Genomic DNA, 11,223 nt, shown 5'->3' with positions numbered 1-11,223 from the left:
TAATATTATTATTTTCTCTATGACCTTTTCCGTTTTCTTTTTAACATGTCTGAAATATTATTGAAATTAAATCAAATTGCTCCGTTGTTGCTACAGACAGTCACACTGTAAACCATGCAAGCCTGTCACCAGCATGTGCGTGGAAGGAGCCCCCATGTTAAAAAGGTAGAATGAGGAAAAGTAGATGTAGGTCCAAGATTCATTGATTTCATTGCACATGTCGTGTTTTATTGCTTCCACATTGGACGTTATGTTTTCTTTGCTTTGTACTGAGTAACTTTAAAATGATGTATCATTTAAATGGCATTCAGTTGGGCGCATGAGCAGAGGAGCAAGTCACTGACAACAACATAATACAATATAATAAAATTTTGGTCTGAACTTCCATTCTGTCACATCCATCCTTATACAAACACAGCCATATAGCCTACTCTAGGACGAGCATGTGCTTGTTATTCATGGCCACCATCAGCCAATCAGCAGCGGCCCAATGTGTTTTTTGATGCAGATGAAAACTTTTTGAACCCTTTTCTATCTCCAAAATAATCAGACAAATGAAAGAAGGCTGTGTAGCCTTGGCAGAAGCATGCACTCTCTGTGTGCTTTCTAGTGCAGAAATATCCCGGGAGAGGATGTTTTATTTTTACTGTACTGTGTGACCTCAATGAACCATATCTACTAATGACTAAGCAAATTACATTTGCTGTGGCAGTGGTTTTTATTACAAAATAAAAGCACATTTATTTACTGCTTTTATTTATAGGATAACCTGAACGTAAACTTGTGACCATGGAACCTGAGATCAGCATTTACTTGTTTTATTAAGCTCTGTTTTGTAAGTAATACAGAGCGCCTAAAGTCCCGAAAAGACCACCTTTCAAGACTTTAAGGGCTCCGTAGCCAAAGAGTTTGCAAAGTGTTTAAAATACTAGGCATTTATAAGCTCATTGTGGCTACATTTCCATAACAGTTTTTGCAACATCAGGACCAACTGAAAAATCATGTCAGGTTATGAACATCTTATGTTCATTCATGAAATACATTTCATTATGAGAGAGACCTACGCGTTATTTGGTCGTTGAGATAGTAGATATCAAATAACAATATCTACAGGAGTGATCCGCCAGTGCCCCAGTGACGGCTGCCGGCGGGCTGCCTGTCTGCGCGGGAAACCTTGTTGACCTTTTTCCGTCACCCGTTGCTGTTTTATGTGCTGTTGCTTCAGAAAACAATCAAAAAGTTCACAAAACTTTTCCTCAACATTCACAGCCACAAACGGAGGACATTTTTGGACAGACAGCAACGTTTTCTCCCGTAGATTTAAATACAGGTTGGTCTGTCTGTCATGTCGTGTGTATCATATGTGGCATAGCAAGCACGTGCTTATGCTCAAGATTACAAGCGTAACAAACTCTTGTAAGCAATATCCATGAAACATTTTTACAATGCTTTGACACCATGCAAAATCCAGTCATACTTCCCCTCCATGACAGCCAGTTGCGTGTCTGACAGTTTCCACCTTGAAACATTCAGTGCACTTTTATAAACAGTCACATCCTTGATCCAGAGAGAAAGTCAGCTGTTCCAAATGTCTCAGCTGAAGTGGAAAGTTTCCAAGGGGTCACAGCAAGGTCGTCTGGGTGAAACAATCCTTTTGTCATAATGTCCATCACTAAACCACCATATGCTCGGCTTTGACAGCTGCCGCACGTATTTCACCTCTTGATCTTTCCTATCTCTTCGCACAGTCTGGAGAGGTACTGTGTGAGCTTCACCATCACGATGATCAGGGCCCCTCCCGTGAGCATGCAGGAGGGCCAGAGCAGCGAGTGGAAGACGACGCTGTTGTCGTACAGCCGCATCAGGAGAACGGTCTCCTGCTGCTCGCTGGGGTCGAAGTAACAGGGGACCTGCTGGTTCACCTTCAGACGCTCGGAGATGTTCATTATCATGACGTGCATGGCCACGCTGTCTTTCTGGCACCTGGGCACGTAGAAACACTGCAAGGACAGGGTTGAAGGGCACTGAGGTTATCTAGAGGGCAATCAGATGGCATGGACAGATTATGAGACAATGGGCCCCTGGGCACAGACATGAAAGATACCCCCCACCCTGTCTACATAAACCATTTAAACTCACTATGTTTATTTGGCGTCCCTTTTTTAATGTTGTGCATCTGTTTTTAGACATTTTGTATCTCTTTGAGGTCATTTTGGGTCTCAATGTAGTAATTTTACATCTATTTCTAGTCATTTCCTATTTACCTCCTCCATCTATTTGTAGTCATTTTAGGTGTCTGTGTGGTCCTTTTGTGACTCTTTATAGTCATTTTGGGTTGTTTAATAGTCATTATGCGTAATATGATGACCATTTTGTGTCTCTTTTCAGTCATTTGGTGTCTCTTTTTGCCATCTTTTGCAATCTCTGTAGTTATTTTGTGTCTCTTTGTAGTCATTTTTTATCATCTGCTGTCAATCTGTGTTTGTTTTTAGTTATTTAGCGTCTCTTTGCCCCTAACCGCTTAAGCCCTGGGTCTGTGCCTGGTAGGCCCGTTCAGTAATCCATCCGTGTCAGTTGGTCACGGCTTTTGTTTTGGTGATGGCTGCAAGGCTTCTTTAATTTCACAATATTGAATACATCACCATTCATGTATCATCTTTCAGCTTGACATCCTATGTTCTGAATTGGGAGCCGAGTAAGTCTACAATCAGGCCAACATCTGACAGCCGTTGTCAACATTTGAAACGGTTCAGTAATTCTCAGTATTTTCCCTCTGGCACTGTACTCACTTCAGAGCTGGTGTCCTGGGTCTCCTCATTGTGAGATAAACGGCTGACACGGCCCGTGTTATTGACGCTCACATAGACCTGCAGACAGGGGTATTTGGAGACTCTCCAGCAGTCTGACCCACAGTTGTAGGAACAGTTCATGTCTGCTGTGACCGTGGAGTTCAGTACAACACACACACCCTCCTCTGTCCACACACTGTGTTGACATTTAAAAGAAGATCCAATTTAATGCAAAAAAGGCAGAAAACATTTTGGGGATCTCATGGCATGAAATCAACTTGAGATATAATTCGTCCCTGAAACCTCGTTTCAAAAAGTATTCATTTTTGCAATTTTCAGGTTGAGAGAACACTGAAAGCAGTTTGTCAACAAGCACATTGGATGAATAAAACATCAGTTAACTCCTTTATAGGGTGTAAAAAAAGACAATTGAAACAACAGGCCTGTACCTTTCTGCATAGGAGCGTAATATAGTAATACCCAGGACAAAATACATCATGACTGAAGAGAGGATCATTCCCAATCCCAGGAGAATGGCACGATCTTCCCCAGGCTTTAGAGCTGTCACTGTCTTCTTCTTGTCCAGTATATCTACCTCACGAAATTTCTGGTAGATTGACCTAAAGATGAGGAAAATGAGGAGACATTATTATATATTTTTTAATCTGTCATGCAAATATTATGACATAAATCTAAATGCATGATAAGAGTTTCTCCCTGGGCCACGGATAGCCCCCTTTCCCCCGATGCAATCTAAGTCAATTTCTAAGCTAGAATTGATATGAACCAGTTACCTCCTTTCATTTCCTCCGCCCGCTCCTGATGTATTTTTGGCCCCCGCCACAAAAAACATCTTTCCTGATGATCCACGTCCTTTGCTTGCTGAGGCAGAGCGGAAGGATTGCTGAAAAGACCTGTGAATTATTACCAGTTTGTTGCCATGTTAAGACACTTTCATTACTGGGATCATAAACGCAACAGGAAGTATTCCATGTCACCGGATACAAAGCAAAGACGAACAACATCAAGTCATGCCGTACCTTTGGTGCATGGTTGCTGCTAAACGCACTACTTCTGTAAATAGGTTCCAGTTTTGTACAAAAGAATTATCAGCTATGTGCCTCGCCTGATAACCTTGCAAACAGCAGCTCCTGATTACCAGAGTATTGTGTGTTGGGACAGGAAGCACCCCTGATACAGTGGTCTCCACCAGGTAAACATCTCATTTTGAACACAAAGAAACGCCACAAAGGGTAAACACGATGACAGATAGCCACAGATGAAAGGTGTTAATGCTGATGAGGCGCTTGTGAAAAACCTACCTGCTATGCCCTGAACACTTCTGCTGTCAACACAAAGTCATTGGATCTCTTGGCACAACAACAACACCTCGCATGTGCCTCCTCTTGCTCTCTGCTGGTCCTATTTGCAGAAAATTCGCCTTGAATCAGATGCAAATGGATCACCTGCTCATAAATCAAAAATGTGCTCCATCATGAATCAAACTTTAACAAAAAAAAATCAATGAATGGACAATAAGCAATCACATCAATAATAAACAATCACATCGTATTGCTTATTGACTCCCCTTCAGATGCAATATAATCAATACAAAATTGATTATTTGATATTGTTGGACATTCTGTAGCCCTCTAACATGTAAGTGTAATAAGCATGCTGTGTTCATTTTGTGGGGGATAACAACCTTTCCAGAGTACAATAAAGCAGAATAGTTAGAAAACAAGCCAACAAGTTCCTGTTAGATGACTAATTTCCTGATTGTACTACATTCCCAGCTGCTTAGGGGAAATGTTGCTGAGAGACAACCCCTGTGTGACAGAGGGAATCTGAAGGAAACCATAAATGTTATCTACTTTTATGGGTTTCCTCGAAACGCTCCACGCGGGTTTTGCATGCATGCCTGCAACGAAGGGTCACACTTACATGAGTTTTATGGTCTGTCTTACAACTTCCCAATTTTTTCTTCTCCGTAAAAGCACACTGACCATTGCCACTGAGTGCTTCAAGTTCCACACATGACAGTATTGATTTCAGCTAAATGTGGACACACACACTTTCAGAAAGATCGCCTTACTCCTTGTACCAACTTTGTAAAGAGTTTCGAGAGCAGTAAATTTGTAGCTGTGACTCATGTAGGCTGGACTTACAGTGGCGGGTGACTTCCTTCCTAATAACTTATAAGGAGTGGACAGTGACGCTGTCCTTAATGATATATGGGACCGGCAGTCTCACGGCTCAGAGGCTGACCTTGCAGCAGGGCCCTTCAAGTTGGCTTCAAGTGAAGGAAATGATTTTAAAACAACTAAGAAAAATGTTCAAAATGTAAGATATCTATGTATGCCCACATTGTTTTCTGCAGTTTTGTCAAGTGAAATGGTTAAAACCTAACTGAAATATACAGTAGTCATAGGGTGAAAAGTATTTTTTGAATGATGGTCACCAACATGTACGTATTTGCGTCCTTCATTTCTTGGCTCTTTTAAAAAGCTACTGAGTCTGCAGTGTCACCACATGAAGCACTGGAAGGAAACCGTCTTTGTGTGTCTGAGGAGATGCACTAGTGTGAAACTGCTTACCCCAGCAGGAACTAAGTGTTCACACTTTCCTATTATCAGTTTAATGAACTACGCATCCTGAGCCAGAGGCTGATAGGATCGGCCGACCTCACTGTATATTCTTTATGGGTGTGTCCTTCATGGTCATATTTCTTACAGCTGCCTCTCTCCCATATGGTGAGTCGAAAAAACATGACTGAATGAATGATAAACCAAAATGGCATGAAGAGCCGGTGTTATCTTATACAGACAATACGTATTGGATGAATCACTGAATGAGTCTCCCAGGGTCAGAGAGCCCTTGAGTCTCTTCATCACCAGTGTGAACAGCAGCAGCACCTGGAAATCTATCTATCTATCTATCTATCTATCTATCCATCTATCTATCAATCTATCTATCTATCTATCTATCTATCTATCTATCTATCTATCTATCTATCTATCTATCTATCTATCTATCTATCTACCCATCTATCTATCTATCTATCTATGTGTGTGTGTGTGTGTGTGTGTGTGTGTGTGTGTGTGTGTGTGTGTGTGTGTGTGTGTGTGTGTGTGTGTGTGTGTGTGTGTGTGTGTGTGTGTGTGTGTGTGTGTGTGTGTGTGTGTGTGTGTGTGTGTGTGTGTGTGTATAGAAACTAACTTGAGAGCTCAGCTTTGATCCCGCAAGTTTGACTTTAGTACCGCAGGTGTTTACTTTCACCTTGCATGCTTAACAGCACTGCAGAATCCAAAGCCTGGCCTGCTATCAACACGCTCTTTGGCGAAGAATGTCTCAGGATATATTTTTTGCCTTGTCCTTCCAGTGATTATTGCTTCCCTGTCAGGTGTTCTAGTGTTTGGCGCCTTTAAAAAAAACCTCACATGCTTCACTGCACAGTACTCCACAGAGGCACAGCAGAGCAGTAAGCACTTACCTGAGGTGCACACTCTGGCAGCTAGAGAGTGTGAACAGTGCAAGGCATTTTAAACTGCATGTCTCAAGCACAGGCAGCACATAGTACACAATGTCAAAACCCAGTCTTTCCAAGTCACTCGATAGAGAAAACAAGAGGCTGTATGTAGTGACATTTCCAACGCTATCTTACACTGCAGATCAATCTAAAAAAGCCCCACATTGCAGCTCATGATCGAGACTAAAACTATTTTGTATTCTCCTGTTGTGGGCTGGATCATTTTTGAGCACATAGTCTCAGAGTTTCCTCTGTGGTGCCTACAATCTTTCGTCTTTGCACGTTCAAATTGCAATAAGCCCCAGCTTTTGTGTGTGACTAATGTGAGCTGAGTTGAAACAGCAGTGGTAATATGTACAATCTGTGAGATCCTACCTCTTGTCGCAGTGTTGTTATGATAATCCAGACTTTGGGCTACAACTGTCAGCAGTGGCTCTCCAACATGGCCTCTCAGGGGACAGCAGCTGCCTACCTCTTATTTAAACTCTTTCCCCCAAGTGAACAGAATGCCTGCCATACCTGTGTTAGTAATATGAGTTCCCTGAACAATGTCGTCATGCTTAAAATGAGTTGGTCCGACACAATGAATCTCCACTGTTCCTCCAAATAACTGACTGTGACTGGTTGGATTGTTGGCCGGTCACTTTGTTTGGTACATGCCCTGCTGCACAACCGCAGAGGAATTCAGGAGCAGTTATTTCAAACACTTCTGCCTTTCCATGTTACAAATGTACAGTATGAATAGACAACGTGGAGGCCACAGCTTCAAACACTGACAAGAAAACATAACCATATCTTGCCACAAGGTGTCTCTGTGACCTCAGAAACTGGAGAAAGATAAACAAAAGGGGGTTCCTCTCAGATTCATTACCAGCATCGGTTCACATGTAATCGTGGTGATTTGTTTGGAGTGATGCTTTTATTTTGGTAAATTGACAGGTGTAAATGTGTGAAATTTGATTTGAAAAAATATCAGTAGGTGTGGGCAAATACCTTGCTAAATGCCAGGTAGGCAGTCTGGTCGTAATAAAAGTACATATACCAAAAACAACGTCCATTCATAAAGATGTACATTGAAGAATGGTTTGCAGATATTGTTTTCTGTCAAAGAATAGTCACACCATTTTGTCACCATTATTTTATTTTTTTTATTGTTGCCACACAAATGTAGATTTACAGGTAAATTGATCAGACCAATTTACATATGATCCAGAGAAAATGAAACGTTTGGATGAGCTTTCTAAAGTGGACAAATGCTCAAAAACATTTGGGCTGGCCTTGCATATGTGCACACCTTTATTTTTTATTTCGGTATTTGTACATCAGAGATTCTGCTTTGCATGCTAGACTCCTGTTGTTTATGTTGAAATGATTTTTAAATATAACGCCATTTTGTTGTAGGAAATGTAATCTCTAGAGGTTATCTAATTGTTTTCTAATGCGATGGCAGTTTCTCTATAGGCAGTGATTTCCCCGACAGTGTTGGTCTGACCAGCTGGAGGATTTTCCTCGCAGTCCCCAGTGGATGAGCCATCTTGGCTGCAGTCTTCACTCACCCCTCTATATAGCAGCAGCATCAGATCAGGTTCTGCTAGCTGTGCTTACCTCTTCACATTCATCGCCTCCTCCAAGTCCTATCTAGTATAGGCCAGAGAGTGCAATAAAGAACTCCAGAGCTCTTTCCTACTCTTATCTTTCATACAGTAAGACAGCAGGAAAACACATGCACAAATATAGCACCATGAGAAAATAAAAAGACTCAAGGGCAGATGGAAAGGCATTCATATTTGAGGTTAGGCCTAAACATAGCTACAAAGAGCTGCAGTGCAGACTGTCTTCGAGTACCACATTTGGAGGTGAAACAACATAGTTACAGGGGGGATGAAATGCGATTCTGCTTCTTTGTTTCTCGGGATCTATAAATAGCCCTTGCTGAGCAGGCAGTGAAGCTAAGCTGCAATCCCCTCTCTTGCTCCGTTTTCCTCTTTTTCTGTCCCTTACTCTCTCGCAGACATAATACATCATGTTAATGATGCATGCTCAAATGTATAACAGCTGTCAGGCTAAGTTGGTCTTGTCCTACATTTGAATTGCTGTTATTTAACATATAACACGCAGCTTGTACACGAGGAGTTTTATCTATATTTGTGTGGTTATTGAGTGCAGTGTCACCCGTGCTGTTGTGCATCTGAAGAAATAACACAATGGTCCCCAGTCAGAAGGATGGGACTCTCCGATATAAGCTACATATTTTTCATCATACCGTACTGATCTTTTTAAGGGGTTTGCAGATTAAAACAGAAAAAACAGCTGCAGTTATTTTCATTTCTTTTTTCTTTAAAGATTGAAATCTTACATTATTTATCCTTATCTCGGATGTAACCACAAATCCTCTGCTCATTTTCTTTCTTCTTCACACACAGAAAAAATGAATTGGAAACTGTGCTGTTGCTAAGGCAGTTCATAAGGCTCACACTTGTGTGGCAGTATCCAGGCAATTACACAATACCAACAGGTCCGGCACATATTTATCAGTGTTGCCGCTGTGCTCACATCCCTAGCAACCTCGTGTTATTGTCCTGCAGATTAGTTCCCCGCCCCCACGCAGATATCACAGGCCTACTGCTGTATTTTTAGTCTCACATTTATGGAGGGAAACCATGCTAATCTCATGTTATGGAGAATTACAGTGCTATGTTGGCAGAAACAGAATTTATAATGTAGAGATTTTAACAAATGTATGCTAACTTGTATTTTTTTACAGTGATTTATGTACATTTTACAGTATGTGCATGAATATATATTAAAAAAAAAAAGGATGAGAGGAATTTACAGTTACAGAGAAGAGGTCACTCAATTCACAATATTCGTACGTAGAGTGAATCATATATTGCGTAAAGCTTGGCATTGGAGAGGAGGAATTTCACATTTCTTCATTGGCAGCCAAAACACCCTCACACAGTGGGAGTGATGGAGCACATATTTCTGTTTCTCCTGGCTCGAGGAGAAAGAAACAAGAAGTGGAATTTGAGGAATCACCAATGAATTAACTAATAGAGGCAACCAGCACTGAAACCGAAACCTGCTTTACAATCCATTCCCTAACAGTGGGTTACACCTCCAGTTTGTAAATATATTACAATGCATTCTTACATCCTAGCATCCACCTTTTTTTGTTGAATGTGTGGCACAAGATATTAGACAGTGATTGTCTAATAAACCGCAAGGATGCTGACAAAGGGCTGTATGCGCACTGATATACGGGAGTGGGAGGATCAAACAGTTGCGTATAGTTTCTGCTACAGCAAAATCCATCATCAACAACAGTAAATAATACTCTTGTAGATGTTTACCGTGTTATTACATGCAAATGCTGCACCTAGGCTATTTTATTAATGTTAACTTATCTGATGTTGATGATCCGTTCCGCAATGATACATTTTGCCTCACAAAATTAAACACAGTATTTTGAAGTTGTGGTTGTTCTTTTGTTCTTTGTGAGGATTCAGAGTGTGAGAAAGAAACAAGGGCATCTGTGGTCCCAGCAGAGATTATTATTGTGGTTACAAGACAGAAAAAAACATTGCAACACTCAGTAGAATGTACTGAATATGCTGCACATTTGCTACTTTTGTACAACTAATGACAACCAATTCAACATTTCATGCTATGTCATCATCTCACATCGGAAAAGGGATGAGGTAGTGCAGCCACTTAAATGGGGGCAGTTACTAATCACAGCCAAACGAGGAACATTGGGATATACTGAAATTTGAAGGTCAGCACACATGAATCCTTGATATTTCATCAATCTTACATGATCAGGGTACACCATGCTTATGATCAGGCCATCATCTTCATTGGAACATTGGATAAATTAATATGATTATGGATAATAAGGTATACAGCTAAAAAAAAAAAAAAAAAAAAAAAATCAGTGTAAAACACAGATTGCAATGATGATGTAAGCTTGTTGTTGACTTTCCCAGTCTGAATGACTGAGCAAAGGATAGGGGGTGGGGTGTCATTAATCCAGTTCTAGTGATGACCAGACAAGCAGAAATGGGGTGTAGTGGGGGATGGGCGAGGACATTGTTGTTATGACTGGTGCTTGGCTGCGGGACAAACTTCCAGAGGCCTCGGCGGGTTTTTTTCTACTCGTTTTCATCTCATTGGTCGGTTTCAACGAGGAAATGCGGCTCCATTTTGCTGTGAACCTGTCAAAGGGACCAGGAGCTAATGTTGAATCAATGCTTGGAGGCGGCTTTCACCTTTTAAACCAACCACGAGGTGTTGTTTGGTGCTTTTGGGAAAATAGGTTAGTCCCCGGTACAGCATTATACTGTATACCCTGCTAGCGTGCTTAAATAACGCTTCTGTTACATAATAGCTATGTTCTTACCACACATTACCCATGTTAGTTAGTGGAGGGGACGGGGGTCCATTGTAATAATACTGGGCAATCTATATGAAGGACTCAACATGACTTAAGTCTCAATAAATACATAAATGCATCAAATTAAATACATCGGACATACTACCTCGTTAACATATGGACACAGCAGTAATAAAATAAAAGATAAATGTAGAAATAAATGAAAATTATTGATAAATTATAATGTATAGTTATAAATGTATACATTTATTTATTTATTTATGCATTTGTTTGTTAATTATTTTATTTATTCACGTGTTCATGTATGCATTTATTCATTTATTCCTATATTTATTTATACATTTATTTGTTTATTATGTTATTAATTTACGCATACATGTATGCATTTATTTCATAATGTATTTATTCATTTCTGTTATTACAAACTCATTTGTGCATTTATTTATTTATTCCTGTATTTATTTATACATTTACTAATTTATTTATTTGTGTTCATGTATGTATTTATT

At 40.4% G+C, this 11,223-nt stretch overlaps 2 protein-coding genes across 3 annotated transcripts in view; one reads left to right on the top strand and one right to left on the bottom strand.

Annotated features, from left to right (window-relative positions):
- The window catches only part of LOC310958237 (TSC22 domain family protein 2-like), a 163,724-nt gene extending 153,475 nt beyond the window's left edge, over positions 1-10,249 (top strand). For both annotated transcript variants that reach the window (XM_083929087.1, XM_083929086.1), the window contains one exon: positions 10,227-10,249. The gene's annotated coding sequence lies outside the window, so the exon portion shown is untranslated. The remainder of the gene's footprint in view (positions 1-10,226) is intronic.
- Positions 1,716-4,791, bottom strand: kcnmb2a (potassium large conductance calcium-activated channel, subfamily M, beta member 2a; the record flags this gene model as incomplete). The annotated part of the gene is made up of 6 exons (XM_083927737.1): positions 4,734-4,791; positions 4,112-4,211; positions 3,584-3,693; positions 3,239-3,409; positions 2,790-2,985; positions 1,716-2,000 (listed from the first exon to the last, which is right to left on the bottom strand). The coding sequence occupies exons 3-6, from the start codon at positions 3,640-3,642 to the stop codon at positions 1,716-1,718; spliced, it is 711 nt and encodes a 236-aa protein (XP_083783863.1). The 5' UTR covers positions 3,643-3,693; positions 4,112-4,211; positions 4,734-4,791.
- Positions 10,250-11,223: the final 974 nt, after the last annotated feature.

Source organism: Echiichthys vipera, assembly GCF_963691815.1.
Source record: "Echiichthys vipera genome assembly, chromosome: 15".
Taxonomy (NCBI): domain Eukaryota; kingdom Metazoa; phylum Chordata; class Actinopteri; order Perciformes; family Trachinidae; genus Echiichthys; species Echiichthys vipera.
This window is presented reverse-complemented; position numbering and strand designations above follow the sequence as displayed.